This window comes from Cotesia typhae, unplaced genomic scaffold, assembly GCF_013202065.1.
Source record: "Cotesia typhae breed Kobodo isofemale line unplaced genomic scaffold, CoteBio_Ctyphae contig_11, whole genome shotgun sequence".
NCBI classification, from domain to species: Eukaryota; Metazoa; Arthropoda; class Insecta; order Hymenoptera; family Braconidae; genus Cotesia; species Cotesia typhae.
In genome coordinates, this window is record NW_027423711.1 from 4,634,280 (window position 1) to 4,651,407 (window position 17,128).

Consider the following 17,128-nt stretch of genomic DNA (forward strand, 5'->3'; position numbering starts at 1 on the left):
AGAATAGAAAAATTTATCTTGAACTCCTATCCGGATAATGTAACATAAAACGGTCAACAGTCTTGAGTCTCGACTCATACTCGGAAGATGATCCAGATTTATTGAGACTAGATCAAAGATTCTCTTGTTGAGCCCAGCCACGTTGACATAAAAGGACAGGTTACGACCCACTTCGTCAGCAGCCCAGATTATCCGGTTTCATTATAAGAAAAATAATATTTTTAAAGAAAATTTACCCGAGATAAATAAATTTAAGCGAGTTATTTTTTTTAAGGGATGTTTTTAAGAATGTTTCTTTAGGAAAGATAAATATTATTTCACTGCAGTCGCAGTCGGTGGTAATCAAAGTAATTAATTGACGGGGTGGATCAATATTAATATTATGAGGGATAATTTTAACTTAGCGTTGGGAATGTATGAATTGTTGGGAGCATATTTGATCGATTTGCGTGGTTGTGTGTTGGCGTCTGTTGCGTGAGATGGGACTGTCATACGTGACAAGACAGACTAAGCAATTGAATCCTTACCGAGTAATTGCTTGTTTAGGAAAATGGCTACATTGAATAATCCAACAAGGAAGGGCTCATGCCAGCAAACAGCTCAATGCAAATATACGCTCTGGATTATGCCGCTAGCTTCAAAGTCCTCGTTGATATTCATACCAGCTACTGTACACTCATCATTTTGATGGATCTTCGGTTATTAATAACACTGATTTTTAGGGGTTTGTTTTTCTTTTCGGTAATTAATTTTTCTTTGTCTTGGAAATTAGAGGTAAATTTATATTTTAGGGAAATTTATATTTTAGGAAATGTAATTTTTAGATTCTAAAAATTGACAGCTTGAAAATGGTCGGAAAAAAATTTAATTTACACGGAAATGTAAATTTATTATAGAAAAAAAAATGTAAACATGGCATCAGAAAATTTATAAATTTTACAATGGAAAAATTTTAATGTAAATTTAATGTGTGGAAAAAATTTTTAATTTACACTAATAAAATATAAACTTAGCTTTTGTAAATTTACAATTTTTTAACAAACATAACATACACTGTCCGCGTTATTTTTACATAACTATCTCTGTAATTTTTTCTTTTCATTTTTATAAATCCAAACAGTAAAAGTATTTTAAAAATAATTCACTGTCAAAATAATCAGATGATACGTGTCGAGAATACTGTTGAAATAATTTCCCGAGTAGACATCCAACAAATGACACTAATTTATAAATCAATCACAAAGAAAATTTTAAAAAGTAGCGAACTTTAAACTTGAAACCTTGCATCTAGTTTCCAATTCTGTTTGATTATTGAACTCTGTTATTTATTTTACCGTCAATAAGATTATATATCATTCCGGGGGAAATAACTCGAATCAGCATGAAAACAAAATTAAAAGGATTTTATTAAATTACATGGCGGGTCATGAATTTATAGATGCATTACGTTCTAAAGACTCGTAACAACCTCTCCCGGATTAGATTTTGAAAATACCATACACTGTAAAAAGTCCGAGCACGCAACCCACGCAAACGTGACTTTTATGTGTTTTGTGTATTGCAAAAAATATAAATTTTGTATAAATATGTTTGCATGTATGATTTGTGAATATATGGGTATAGAGGTGTATAAATGTGTGGAAGTATGGAGGGAGGTTTTAACCTGTCATCGTCGCGTGCAATGTTGATAGAATCGACTTTTAAGTTAAAACAACCACGGGAGTTTCGACTAATTACTCGCGTGACCTCACATATAAATTACCCTACAAGCCCGCGGGACGATTGCGAGCTCGCGACACTCCCTTTGATCACTCAGAGACACTAAATAGTGAATAGTGAGCTTGCTTTTAACCTCTACAAATTCGATAACTATCAAGAAGGTGTATTTTGGACGGCAGATCAACTTTAGGATATATTTCATCGCCATTTATTTCTTATTAAATTCGTTTTTTAATTTTTAATTTTATTTTTTATTAAATTAAATTATTTTTCATTTTTTTGTGTTAATATTTTAGACCATTTTTTGTAAATTAATATCAAAAATAGATCTTCACACGGTAAGAACAAGATTACACTGGATATTATCCTAGATTATACTGAAAAAAATTCCAGATAGTAGCTAATATAATCTGGATTATAATGAGTATAATCCAGATATCACCCAATATAATCTGGATTATACTATTTACTATCTGACATTTTTTTTTTCACCACAGATATCACTGAGTATAATCTGGGATGATATCCAGTGTCATCTTGTTCTTTCCGTGCATCTAAAAAAAAAAAAAAAAAAAAAAAAAAATTAATTAGTAAATTTTTTATAAAATTAAAGTGTTTTTAATTCTATCATTAAATTTTTGAATGAAAAAAATTTTTTTAAAGTAAAAAATAAATGGAACGGCTCAAAATTTATTATCACTTAAAAAAACAATTTAATATCTAAAAAATAAGGAGTTAGACCAATTGCTAATTAGACTCTCTAATTTATGCAATAACTTTTTAAATATTTAAAAAAAAAATTCCTTTCTTCGCCTTTTAACTGCGTAAAAATCTAAACTTAAATAGATAATATTATATAATGTTGAACAATAAATTGACGGAAATGCATCGGATCTTTTTGTCGGGTCAACATGAACGTTATACTACATTATACTTAACTGTATACAGTATAAGCTGTTTATACAAGGCATGTTGAAGATGGGAGCCCTGCTCCAGCCCGGCCCCGGGAGATAAATATTTAACTACATATTTCTTAGGAAGAAAACGAGCGTGCCACAGAAAGATATGATCCGGTTTATTATTACGTCCTGTGCACCCAGTATCTAGTTTGCAACAACTTCACTCAGTTGTTTATACCCTTTTTAACAAGCTATTTCAATATTTAGTGCCCTCGCGACGTTTTAATTGTTATTTACGCACGAACCCGTGTTGGCTAATTTATTACTGCAAATTGCTGCAGAAAAATTCTAAATGACAACAACCTACTCTGTCATTCAGGCTTTTATTATTCCAACACACGGGAGTAAGTAATAATAAATATTATGCTTAAGTCTGCGAAGTGATTCCGCATGCACAATAGCAGAAATAAGGGATTAGGAAAGTTGAAATGTCATGTGGAAAATTCGAGCTACTTATGCTTGTGCGTTATGTAATTATAATTGCAATTGTAATTATGATTATAATTGTGCATAAATTTATGCAAAAGGCAAGGATTTTCCGGCACATACGCATACTAATTTATCAGCGCATCCGAACTTAACTTGAGAGGTTAATCACGTTACGCAATCAAACTTCGCTTACGCTGAATTATATGTCTGACTCTTGCCTGGAATTAGCGCTGAAAAATTGTTGGTAATCCATTTCAAGCTAGGGCTTTAATTTAAAGTACTTTTGGTATTTTTTTTTTTTTATTTTATTTCCACAGCCTGGAATTTTATTAAAAATTTTTTTGGGCAATTATAGATTTTTTTTTTAAGTGCTTTGGTAGCTAAATCACTTAAATTTGATCCCATATTTTTTTATATTTATTCAAAAGATTAAAATTAAATACATCAGATTTTTTTACCTCATTGTTTAAGAAATATAATTCATTAAAATTATAAAAAAATACACGAGCTGTAATAAGTGTCCTTGTTCAATAATTTCGGAAATTAAAGGCTTGTAAAAAATTGGCAAGCTTGACCTCACGAAAAAAAATTTCCAACAGATAAAACAATGTTTTAAACATACTCTATTAAAATTTTATAGCGATTTATGACATAATTTTAATTTAATTAATTTTTTAATATTATAAATTGATTTTTTATTTTTTTTGTTTGTCGGAGAAATTAATCCCCGATATATAAAAAAAAGAAATTAATTTTTTAATATTAAGCTTCTAAAACTCCTCAAGACAAAAATATAAACCATAAACTTTTTCTCATGATCGATTTGCGTTAAATGGGCTAATTTCTCAACTCAAATCTTCCTCAAGCGCTGAAAGGCCTTAAAGTGTGATAGAGTAAAGACATATAATAACATAACGAGGAAAAACGAGCGGATAAGGATAAAAGATTAAAAGACCAGCATTAAAGTGAGCTTGAGGGAAAAAGTCTCACCCTTGACCTCGGCTGTTATCAGTTACCGCTTATCGTTGATCGCCCAGAGCCTCCGCTCCGACCATCGGGAACGGAAAATTTATCCGCCGTCGAGGTTTATGTTCAATTAATTTAACAATAGACCGTCTATTTGTTCATAGAATTACAATTTATTTAATATATATGTATATATATATATTTTGATCACAAATAATCTCAACACATTTCCATGCTTATCATTACATATTTTTTTACAGCTAATTTTATTTATGTTAAACAGTTTAATTTTTCACGTTAATTATTTATTAATTTGTGACTGAATTAATAAAAATTTTTCTTTTATTATTAAACTTTTTAAATTTTTCCTTATCGACAAATATTTTACATATTTAATATATTTTTAACATTTATCACTTATGTTTTAAAGTATACTTTATAAAGTTAACTAATTTATCTTTTAGAGAATAATTTAAGAACAAAAACAAAAACATCGACTGTGCATTAATTCAAAATAAATAGCACCTTAATGTTTCGAGTTAAGTACTTCATAAATGTATATTATTATTATTATTATTATTATTATTATTATTATTATTATTTTTAATATTATTATTATAGATGTATCCATAAGAATTTGAATATACGATAATAAAAATAAAGTAGCAAACAAGTTTTTCATTAAACTTTATACAGAGCATGGAGAAGTAGCACTTTGATAGCGCATATATACATAGAAATATATATATGTATATATATGTATATATTTATATATTATATATAATAATGATTTACATATATAGCTCTCTACTTTATGTACAGATTGCATGCATAAAATACAGACAGTTTATCGTTTACAAATATCAAAAAATCTCGCTCACGATTTCCGTGCCCCAGGGAATTTTCACTTTAACAGTATCATATAACACTCGGCTCTATGTACCCTTTATACGCTATATGCAAATATCCGCTACATTATTTCACCATTTTAATACATTTTTAAATTCATCTTTATCAGCATTTTGACAATCATGTGACTAAAATTCCAATAAAAACGCTCACACTTTAAAAAAAAAAAATCATGGGTCTTCAAAATAGACTACTGAGTACTCAAATCTTCCCGGAAGACATCACTAAAAAATTTCCAAAAAAAACCGGATCAATTTTCATGCAAATAAAGCCAAAAAACGGATCCGTACATCCGTACAAAGTTTATTCCGGATGTACGGAAAGCTTATATCTCTTGAACCAAGTAAGCTATTGAAAAAATTCTTTCTCCAGGTGCTTCAGGACACTATTCCTAGCAGTCTGGGTAAAAAATTTTGGTCAAATACCTCAGCGGAGCAAGATGGTCAGCGTTTTTATTGGAGATTCTATTCCTTGGGGCGATGCTGAAGCTTTTGTACTGCATTGACGGAAATTCACATACATCGTTAATTAGTAGGTTAAATTTCGAGTTACTGAACTGACTTGCGGGCTGTTAATTCACACAATCTTGTCCCGGCATCTGCAAGTGGCTCGACAGAACTGCCGGCGCTCGTGTCCTTGCTGAGTGTCGCTTTCGCAGAGCCAATTCGGCCACGTCTCGTAGAGCTGTCGGCAGTTCGCCCACAAGTCGGCCCAAGGACAGGAATTCTTGCAGAGTTTCCCGACCCGGCAATGCTCCTTGCAGCTGCTGCATGGCGCTCCAGCCTTGTAAGGCGTACCGAGACGATCTGGATAATTGCCCCTGGTGAAGACAATTATTTAATTAGTTCGCGGAGATTATATTAGTACTACTTAAACTTACAAGCATTTTCGGGCTCTTAATTTTAATTTAAATAAATTTTTATTCTATTTTTTTTTAAATTAAAAATTCTAATTTAATTTTTAATTATTTTAAAATAATTGTAAATAATAATAATAATGTAAAAAAAAATAATTACGACAGGATCTTTTCTTTTCTTGAGGTCTATTGTTGAAAAAAAATTACTTGGGGGCATAAACCAAAAATAGTGCCGTGACCAAGAAGCATTTGAGGAACGCTTCTAAATCACGGAGCTTAATTTAGTGCGCGGTGCCAAATAACACTATCATTATCGTCATCATCGCTGGATTCCCGGGTAATGGACAGTAAATAAATTTTAAGTCCCAGTAATTTATGGAGATTATTTAAACGTATCGAGTTTTATTATAAAATACACACGTATTTAACGTGTGACAGGCACGATAAAAAAAAATAATCCGATTGCGGGAATTTATGTGACAGATCGAATGACGCGTGACTTTTGTGCCACGGTAAACTGTCAACGAATCTTCCTTCCGTTTTTATCGCTCAGAAAAACCTCTAAACACTCAGAGCCGGAAGGAGATACCGTGGCTTGTTATCTTATAAAAAATATATCTTAAAAATACCGCAGCCGCCGATAAAATTAACAACATTCTTTCCAAGACATTTTTAGACTCAGACTTTGAAAATCAATTTTTGCTAGACATTAACGACTGGTTTTTTTTTTTTTTTTTTTTTTTTTTTTTTTTTGCTGGTATATGTATTTATACTCTTCGTTTCATTGATTTCATTCAAGTTTTAATTTAATTAATTTTTTTACAGAAAATTAAAAATAATTTTTAGCACCAATTATTAACTATTTATGCAATTAATTACCTGGGACTTTAAAAAATTAAAAAAAAATTTTTTTTTATTAAAAAATATTAAACATTTATTAATAAAAAAATTTAAAGCTTGTAAGCGTGAATTTTATTTTTAATTTTATAAATCTACTTTTAAAATTATTTAAATAATTTTTATAAATTACCAATTAAAAAAAAATTGATATAAATTTTTTTTTTTAATTCTTGAAAGAAATAATATAAAATTTTTTATTGTTTAGAATTTTTTTATAAAAGCTGTCGTCAATGCTCTCGAGCAATACATAAACAAAAAATCTTTAGATTTATGAATTTACGTGACAAAGTATGACCCCGCGGTTTGGAGAACGAGCCTGAGACCTGAGATCGGAAGATCTGTCGTCAGATATAAATGAAAAATGAGACCGAAAAATGCATTGTCTTTTTGAAGCGTACTATTTCACCGAGAGCGCTTCAGCTGAGGTATCTGTTATTTTTATGGCCAGACTTGCATCCCATATTTTTATCCCGCATTAGAGAAGGAAAACCGGCAAATAAATAAATAAAATAAATAAAATGAAATAAAAGAACGAGGGTAAAAAATGGAGTTTGAGTTCGAGTCGAATTTATGGTGCCAAAGAATTGAGAATTATGTTGAGAAGCTCAACAAGCATGACCGGAGTGAATAAAGATTGTTTGGCTGCTTTCTGCTTTTCGTCACTATTTATATTCTTTAGAAGTGAAAATGGGAGTAAATCGAACAAATCGATCCGCTGAAGAATGTTTTATTTTTTTATATTGTTGTGTTTAGTGTAAAGCGGGGATTTCTTTCTGAAGTTTTAAATAATAGTTTACTGGGAAAAAAATATTTTTTAATGTTAATATAAATGAATTTTTTAATTTAATGATTTTTAATAAATTATATAAACTGTCATGCATTTGAATTATCTCAAAAATATATACTCTAATTAAAATTAAATAAAACTTTACTACAGTTTGATTAAAAATAAAAAACATCCAAAATAACTTTCTATGTACGAACAAATTTTAAGTCCCTACGCCACCTGTCGGAATTTTTGAAAACTAAGCGTATGATATTAAAAAATTAACTCAAGATAAAAATTCTTGAAGCAATAAATTTTTTTTTTAAGTGTATATTTTTGGGAAAATTTAAATTTATTTGAAAATTTGTTAAATTGATAAAATTATTTTTTATACAAATAAAAATTATATTATTACTCACGCTGGACAGTAGTTGCAGACATAGCTGAAATAAGGCTGCCCGCGGGGTCCTCGAGTTCCATTACACTTGGCCCATCCGCAGCCTACGCGATGAGTTGACGCCCAAACCATCTGCGTGTAATGACCAACCTGGCTGAGGTCGTTTTTAGCATGAGGCCCGTACTTGAAAATTTGGTGCTCCAAGTACCAGGTTTTAATGGCAAAAAACCTGAAAATTTTAAATTCAATTTTGATATTTAAAAAAAATTTTTAAATATTTAAATAAAAAATAAAATTTTTCAAATACAAAACATTAATTTTGAAGAAGCACTAAATTAATTATTCCCCCGAGAAAATTTCACCCCTTGTCCAATTCCCAAGAACTATTTTCCTCGATTTATTACTGCATTAAATTTTTCCAAGACTGCCCTAAAAATGGCGCCTTTACGACCTCACTAAATTCTCCGTGAAAGATTCCCGCAATCGCGAATTCGATCTTTCTATTTTCGAATGAAAAGAATTTTCTCTTATTGCGTCAACAAAAAGCTTGAAGAAGAAAAAAAAATTCTTTTAGACGGTTCAAAATTTATTCATTTTTTACACTAAAAAAAAAAAAAAAATTAACAAGAATCAAGAAAAAAAATTTCTAAAGCAAAAAAAAATTTTTCTAGTCAAATTAAGATTCTTCAAAATGTTGTTAATGATGTTAAATATTTTTTACTGTGTAAGATAACTATTTTTAAAAATAATTATAATAAAATTCAATTGTAACTTGCAAAAAAAAATTTCTTTAAAAAATTGAGAGGGAGATAATGAATATTATAATAAACGTCAAAAATTGGCAGCGTCAACTAAAGAACTGAGCCAACAGGTGGCGCAGTGTAGTGACGCCAAAAATAGTTCTCGCATGACGTATACGACTATATTCTATTCTCCGAATGGGATTATCATTTCCGGGCCAGCGAATCTCACAATTGTAAACTAAGTAGAAGCTCTTTTCGATCCCTACGTTGCAGTCGCGATTGGCCAGAAAGGGAAAAGAAAAAAAAAGAGACAAGAAGAGGGGATAAAAACGCATTCTCGTGATTTGCTGACGCATATCTTTAGTACAGAAGCAAAGTCGGTGTAAAAAGCGAGAATCGATAAAGTAGATTTCGATCGAGCGTTTAGTCCGTGGCCATTCGAGCTCGTAATCAGATTTAGTTTCCCTGCCAAATCAGAAAACTGAAACTCGGTTGTATCTGTATCTGTATCAGTATCTGTAACTCTCAACTGGTATTCAGCGATTCCGGGTGCCAGGTCGTTCTCTTTTCAATCGACTTTTATTATTTCTTGTTCCTATCGAATCGGCAGCGCCCCGGAAAAAGTTGTCGCACTGAGGATTAGAGCTCTCGACACTGTCGGCGAAAAACGATACGTGATTCGATTCGATTCTGGGAATTGCGACACTACTTCTGGGAAAAGGAAAAGAAAAATAGAGCCAAGACGATACTGATATCGAGTGAGACATTTAGTTTTTATATTATCACAGCGCTGCAAAATGACTGCAGTAGAAAAAATACGAAGAAATCTCGGGACTTTATAATAAAGTGGGGAAAAAATTTTTTTTATTATATTTTATATAATATTGTTATATTTATTCGGAGAAATGTCACACGTAAGGGAAAAATTTCTTATCAAATAATTATCTCGAGGCTTTTTTCGGAAAGTTAGCTTCCGCCAAGTAAGTGGAATTCGCTTCTTATCTGATGATATTATACGTTGTAAAAAGAAAGTGGGATGGAAATTAGGGTCAGTGGAGATTGTCAAAGCAAGATCGGTTTTTTTCTTTTTTTTTTGGCAAGAGGATAATGTTTTAATATCTTAATTCTCATTGTGGCTTAATGAATGGCGCTTTGAATGCTAAAGGGACGTTAAAAAAATTTTTTTTGCCTTCCAAATCAAAGGCTAGGTTAGTATAAAAAATTTCTGGGGTAGAAAAAATTTTTTTTTTATCATAAAATTTTATTACAAGTTGACTTAAATGAATAATTTATAAAGCTAAAATTAAAAAAATGCCCTCTTGTGGCTTTGAAAAATTTTTTTTCAGGCTTAAGCTTTAAATTTATTTGTTAAAAAAATGTTTCCCAACAAAATCTTATCTAACTGCTTTTATACCCCTTTTTTGTATTTGAGACATGAAATATTAATGAATATTAATAAAATTTAATAAAAAAAAATTTTATCATAGAAATAGAAATTAAAAATTAAAAAAAAAAAAGACTCAGAATAGCCAATTTAAAAAAATATTTACTTAAAATTCGTGGATTTTATTTTATTCTTTTTCTTTTCATCATACATTCATATATGTGTATGTTTACATTAAAGATTGAATATACGCGAAACGATTGAAATTCTTGCAAATATTATTTTTTAATACTTGAAGCTTAAAAAACTCTGTGAAAAATCGAGGAAGCAAATTCTCAGCTCGGGTCATTGGTTTTTCTTCAGCACGAGTTACGATACCTAGGAGGATCTCTCAGCTGCTAAAAAAGGCTCGTATTTTCCCGAGGAGTACGCCCGCTCCACAGATAAACTACAATGTACCAGTCATCCCCGGTTGTGTTTCTTTAGCCACCCTCCGTCTTATACTTTAAATTTAAAACGAATTTCTCGAGTAAAAGATAATCCTCTGCTCTTAAATCTCATGACTGGTTATTAATTGCAATTACTCAAGGAGTAAAGTTTGTTAGTCAGAATTCCGAACCCGAGACGTGTGCCAGATGCTCCATCTGGTCGTCAGGTGCCAACCTTTGCTCTCTCAGAACTTCAACCACCTTTTGTTGCATCTCTATTTCAGAGTTGAGACTAGATACAGGACATTTAACATTTAACATTTGTGGTTTCCTCAACGAACTTTATATTCTTTTTTTTTTTTTATTTCCGTCTTCTACCTTCTCAATTTCGGTGAATTATAATTATTATTTCTGAGAAAACGGAATTTATTTCTTTGCAAAAAGTTTTTCTTTCAGAAACAAGTTTGATCGAAAATTAGATTTATTATCCGATAATTTTATTTAAATTATTGCAAAACAGAATTTTTTTTAATATAGAGAATTTTTAGTGACTAAAAAGTAAAAAATTCCAAATTTTTAACTTATCTTATTATATAATTAAAAGTTACCAGTCAAATTGTGAGAGAATTTTTGACTATGCGCCACCTAGCGGACAAACCAGGTACTAAAATTCAAAAATGATTCAGATTGAGTATTTAAAGATAAATTGATGATTTTTTTTAGTTTTTTTGTGAAATCACTTTGAAAAATTATTGAGCCATAATTTTTTTTTTAATTAAGGGTTGTTTTAAAAAAAAATCTTTTTTGGAAAAAAAAAATAATTCTTTTAGCTTGTAAAAAAAAAACTTACCAAGGAACTTGAGCCGTTGAAATAAATATATTTTGTCCGCAGCTTCCAAACGCGTCGATATGCAATCCAGTAGCATTGTCATGTGTGAGTGCATAGCAAGCCTCAGCCCATCTTTGCGCAGCTTTAGCGGCTCCAGTGTGCCATTTCTGTAAAAAGGATCAAATTTAAATTCCAAAATTTATTCACAAAATACTTTTTCATAAAAATTTAATACTTATAAATTCAAAATCCAGCAACCTTTAGCTTATAAAAATACAAATAAGAATGAGAATAAATTGGAAGCTCCAGAAGTTTTATTGATCGTCTGGCTGACAGACATGGACATGGACATGAGCATGGACATGGGCACAAAGAAAGAAGCGACTGGAGATGGATGGAAAAAGGTAAAAAACCAATCAAAGTACTTTGACGTTGATATATAAATAATATGGATAGGATGTATATGTAATAGACGTTATGGAAAATTTAATAAAAGGGGAACTATCTGTATCCTCTTCTCTGTTTTCTCTGGGTGTATATTGTTATGATTATTCATCATATAGATGTAGGAGTAAAAAAAGAGCTTACACTCGCTTATTCACCTGAGTTGGCTCACACTTTCACGCCTCATGATACAATTATTATGACAGTCCGAGGAGAACCGTGTCAATGACCGTGTGCTTTTGTAAGCTCTTTTATATTGGAGTGGGACGAGATGGAGTATTGTTTTTTTAATAGACAAAAGATGAATAAATAAACGGAGGCAAACAATCATTAAATCGCTCGGGCTACCTTGTTCGCCCATACCAACTCTTAGGCTCACGCCTCAAGAAACTTTATATTTTATCATTTTCTTTTTTTTGTCTTTTGTTATTCGCTCGAGCCAACACTCGATTTGGTGCTCACGAGCTTGGAAATTTTTTTTAATGCTTTCTAAGGATTAGTATCAAATATTTTTAAAGTTTTTGAATTAAAAAATTATTTTTTTGTGTTTTTGTAATGAAAATAATCAAAAATTAGGCTAAAAAAAAATTTGATTACATTTTTTTATTAATTGATTTTTAAAAAAATTAATTTTTGTTTTTTTTTTTAAATAAAAATCAACAAAAAAAATTTTTTATCATAAAATTAACTTAAAAAATTCTTATTGAAGTTTTTTCAAATTAATCATCCTTGGAGAATTTTATTTTTGATTTTTTTGAACAAAAAGGATCAATAAATTTGACTAAAAAAATTTTTAATTAATTTAATTTTTGATTTTTGATTTTTTTTATTAAAAATTATCAAAAAAAATTTTATTTTTATAAAATTAAGTAAAAAAAATTTTTTTTCGAAGGATAAGAAATAAAAAAAAGTAAATTTTATTATTTTAAAATAATATTTGACTAAAAAAAATTAAATACCAGATCAACTTATTGTCACTTCTTGGTACTAGCATCAAAAGAAAAAAAAAGAATCATAATTAATAACAATTACCATAACGAGCATGTTGGCAGCCGTCGGAGTTACGTGAGTCCGAAAGAAGTTGTGGTAAAGCACTATTTTCCTTTGAACTTTTTTATTACTCGGCGTTAAGACTCTCGTGGGAATCTTGTCACCGTACAAACGTGGCACTGAAACAGAGGAAACAAAAACTTACTTTTCTTCCTTCTTACTTTTTTTTTTTTTTTTTTTTCTAAGATAGACCATTGCAAAAAGCCGAAAGATGTGCAAAAACATTAACCGAGAAGAAAGAAGAAAGTACATTACGCGACACCTTCGTGTGTACATGTCAAAAAAAAAAAAAATAACGCATGCTGAGTTAAAAAATTAAAGCACAAAACCCGATAAGCGATAAGCTTACTCGGCATATTTAAAAAGTATGTTGGACCGGTGCCGCTGACGGCTTCATACACTAAAAGGGAAAAAGAGAAGAAGAGAAAGGTTTTTGAAATTTTTTATTGGGGATAAGTGATGTGTGTTTTATAAATTTTCAGAGAGTGATAAGAAAGTCAAATGTTCGTGCGTTTTAGTAAAATGAGGTCGAGCTTTGTGGTTTTATTTAATCTATTTAAAAGGTTCTCCGTAGAGTTAGTAATATAAGTGCCGCTCAAAGAAATTACCATATTTTTATTATAGCTGAGTTAGTTTGTAATTACTTAATCGTTAGTCATGGTCCACAGTATTAGTGGCTCTTTTGGTTAACACTCGATTTAATCGCTGATTTATATTTATGTTACTATTATTTTTTTTTAATTTTTATGATAATGGAATTAAGGTAAAAGCTTTGAAGGTAACTTTACTGATTACTGCCTCTATCTCGTACTCGATTATATTAATTTTATCCACTTTTTATCGCTGGTAATTAATTATTTCTTTTATAATTAATTGTATGCTAATTTTCAAAGTTTCTTGTTTTTTTTTTCTCATTTTTTATGACAGATATTTTTTACGACCTGCTAAGTTTATGAAATTTATTTTTATTATATTCTCGAGAAATTTTACGGTAAATTGTGGATTGAGTCGTTTAATTTAGAAGGCAAGTTTTATGGGGATATTAAATCTTAATTGGTACTTGGGATAATCAGATACTTAAAAAAATTATTTGGTTGTAAAGAATTTGGAAATTTTTTTTTTTTTATTTAAAAAGCACCTTTCATTTTTAAGAATCATTTAATAATTTTTTTTTTAGAAATTTTTTAATTTTTTAAGTGACAAATTTAATTTTAAAGTTAATTTAATTAAAAAAAATCTTCAAAAAAATTCTGAATAGTGAAAAATAATTTATAAAGCCAAAAATTAAATTTTTGGAAGAAAATTTGTAATTTTTTGTTATTTAAAATTTTGTGGGTGAATTTTATTATTTTTTAGGAAATTTTGGACAATTTTTGAATAAAAAAAAAATATTTCCGTTTTTTACAAAAATTTATTTTGTTAGAAAAAAAAGTTTCTAATTTTTGGAAAAAAAATTTGTCAAATTTTCAAATTTCGTCAAAAAAAAATTCTTAATATTTAAAAAATTACCAATTTTTGTTAATTTTGCTAAAAAGAATCTTTAAAAAAAATAATAAATAGTGAAAAAAAATTCAGAAAGTCAAAAATTGAATTTTTGGAAAAAAAATTCCCAATTTTAGTAAAAAATTTTAATTTTTTTATAAATTTTTCAATTTTTGAAAATAATCTCCATTTTAAGAAATTTTCAATTTTTGAAAGCATAAATTAAATCTTTAAAAAAATAATTTTCATAAAAATTAATCAAAATAAAAAATAATTGAATCAATAAATAAATAATTGATACTCTACTAGGCTTACTGCGATCCGTTTCCCAGGGCAGAGCAGCGGGTAGCGCCGCAATCATGATAATAAACGTCCAAAGCAGCCTCATTGTCACTTTCCTGAAACAACCAAGAAGAAATCACTGTAAGTAAATGTAAACTTTGTTCATCTTCATCTTCATCTCCTTTTATTTACAGCTACTTGATACCAGAGGAGTTTTTCCAGCGCACTTCATCACAGCTCGGAGATAACATACTCAAAAGTTGAGAAAATAAGAGTACAACTTTTTAGCCTTTCAAAGTAACTTCTTTGCTATTTCAAATATTTTACAGAAAAATAATAAACTAGGTCCTTAAAAAAAAAAAAAAACAAACTAAAATTTTTTCGCACTAAATAAAATGTAAATTGATATAATTAATAAAATAAATTTATGCGGACAATAAATAATTTTTTAACGACCTGGTGTAAAAAAAGAACTGTATAAAAAAAGCGCGGTGTCCTTGAAGAAACTCCTAGCCCCGTAATTAACTGCCCCATGCTAATTACTTTGCTCTAATAATCATTAGAGAGTGTGTTAACGATCCCCATTTAATGTAATATTTTTTTAAAATTGTAATGACCTCCGTCGCGGAGGAAATTCACACTGCATATAATAATACATAGTACACACTCAACACTTGACACTAAACCAGTTCTGGTACTTAGCGCGCTACGTAATTCCCCGATGTAATATATAATCCAAGAATATATATTTTATAATGCGGTTAAATAATAATAATTATTGCATTAATTATTTCACATTTTACTGGGTGAATTTTTGTTAAAAAAACTTGTCAAATCTAGTCCAAACTACCTTTAATTAGCTTTTATTGCTGTTTCATTGCTCGGTTAAATAATCTAACCCTTTTGTTTGATTCCAGGTCAGGTTAATTATATAAAAGTTTTTTTTTTTTTTTTTTTTTTTTTTTTTTTTTATTAATATTCTATTTTATAAGTGCCAAAGACTTTTACTTTATTTACATTTTTAATAATTTTTTGTTAATTAGCGGAATATAAATTCTGCGAGCTGATGCGAATAAATGTTTTGGTGTCGCTTTGAGTGATCATGTGGATATTTACTGTTATACTGAAATAAACCGCCTGTGAAATGCGCGAAATATATAGATGGAAATTTCACCAATTTGTGTATGAATATGTTTGATTTAATTTGTCGGTAGTCGATGAGATTTTTTTTTTTAATAAGAAAAAAAAAATGATAAAACATCACAATTTTTATTTTAAAAAATAGTTATTAATTTTCCGGAATGAGATATAATTTTTTTTATTGGATTTAGTACTAAAAATTCCAACAGGTGGCGCATGGGCGCTAAATTTTCTCGCTAATAGAGAGTTAATTTTTTAAATATAAACTTTGTAAATAAAAAATTTTTTTTTTACTTATTAAAGATGATTTTTATTCTATTTAATTGTTAAATCAATTTTTTAATTAAAAATATGTAATAATTAATAGACAAATTTTTTTTTAATTAAAAAAATATATTGATATTATCAAATTAAATTTTTTTGGAGTTTTTTTTTAAGAAATTTGCAAGGAATAATAACTAATAGTCGGGAGAATAAAATGATTACACTTTAAAGTGGAGACTCATCAAAAAATAAAACTCAATGGACAAGGACAAGACAATGTATCCCATTTCAGCATTGGCTTATCCACCGAACGATGTCGTTTAGCTGACAGCACCCAGTTGGTCAATAACATCGTTCACTGTAAGTTAGCACCATTCCAGACCAGCAGGACCTCGTTTTAAGCTCACAGGCAAAAGGAATGATAAAATAAAACATTATTGCCCGGGAAAACAAATGGATTCCTTAAAGTGACATTTCTTTTTATTTTCTAAACTCGCCTTGATTTTATCCCGCCCGACAATATCGATAAGCTACTGATTATTGAAAAAATTACATTTTTCTTTTATTTAACCGAGGATTACCTTCAACTATCCCAAAAGTCGAGTTGCTGTACAGAATTGTAAGTTTATCCGTTTTTTTATTCGACCGTAAGCCCGAGGTTTTATTCGTGGTCAATTCATTACGGAAAAGTTCGAATTTGGGGGACTAGACTGGATAAAAAAATAAGATTAAGAATATTTTCGTCTGAAAATTTGTTATTGGACTGAAAAAAATTATTTTTCTTAATTCGATAAATTTTATTTTCCAATATAAAATATTTATTGAAAAATAATTAAACTTTACTCAATTATTAGAAAATTTTTAACATGAAAAAAATAATTTTTTGTCGCTGTTATTTGTGGCAAAAATTGACAACTTTTAAAAGAAATTTTTTATAGGTTTTATTTATTTAAAAAAAAATAGAATCGGAAAATAATGAGGTACTATCGGGTTTTATAAACGAAATTGAATTTATTCCTTGAATTAAACGGTAATAGACGATAAAGGTAATAACAGTAATAATAAAAATAAAATAAAAAAAAAAGGAAAGAAAGGTATTAACTGATTCGCCAAAATAGAACGAGGGAGTTTACCCAATTTAGTGAAAAAGTATCGCAGAATCATATCGCGGTCCAATATCG

General features: G+C 29.2%; 1 protein-coding gene and 1 long non-coding RNA gene across 6 annotated transcripts in view; one reads left to right on the forward strand and one right to left on the reverse strand.

Annotated features, from left to right (window-relative positions):
- The window catches only part of LOC141535308 (uncharacterized), a 94,444-nt gene that overhangs the window by 76,103 nt on the left and 1,213 nt on the right, over positions 1-17,128 (forward strand). The window contains exons 4-6 of one of the 2 annotated variants that reach the window (XR_012480576.1): positions 11,349-11,689; positions 14,571-14,684; positions 14,738-14,870. This is a non-coding gene — a long non-coding RNA (uncharacterized LOC141535308). Of the gene's footprint in view, positions 1-11,348; positions 11,690-14,570; positions 14,685-14,737; positions 14,871-17,128 lie in introns of those variants that run through there. The other variant, XR_012480579.1, reaches the window with a different exon arrangement.
- The window catches only part of LOC141534659 (serotriflin), a 66,858-nt gene continuing 54,133 nt past the window's right edge, over positions 4,404-17,128 (reverse strand). For 2 of the 4 annotated variants that reach the window (XM_074254267.1, XM_074254187.1), the window contains exons 2-6: positions 14,568-14,659; positions 12,762-12,898; positions 11,307-11,452; positions 7,924-8,130; positions 4,405-5,802 (exon numbers count right to left, since the gene is read on the reverse strand). In XM_074254267.1, the coding sequence (XP_074110368.1) occupies positions 5,559-5,802; positions 7,924-8,130; positions 11,307-11,452; positions 12,762-12,898; positions 14,568-14,649 (816 nt within the window). In that variant the 5' untranslated portion in view covers positions 14,650-14,659 and the 3' untranslated portion in view covers positions 4,405-5,558. Of the gene's footprint in view, positions 5,803-7,923; positions 8,131-11,306; positions 11,453-12,761; positions 12,899-14,567; positions 14,782-17,128 lie in introns of those variants that run through there. The other 2 variants (XM_074254410.1, XM_074254344.1) reach the window with 2 other exon arrangements.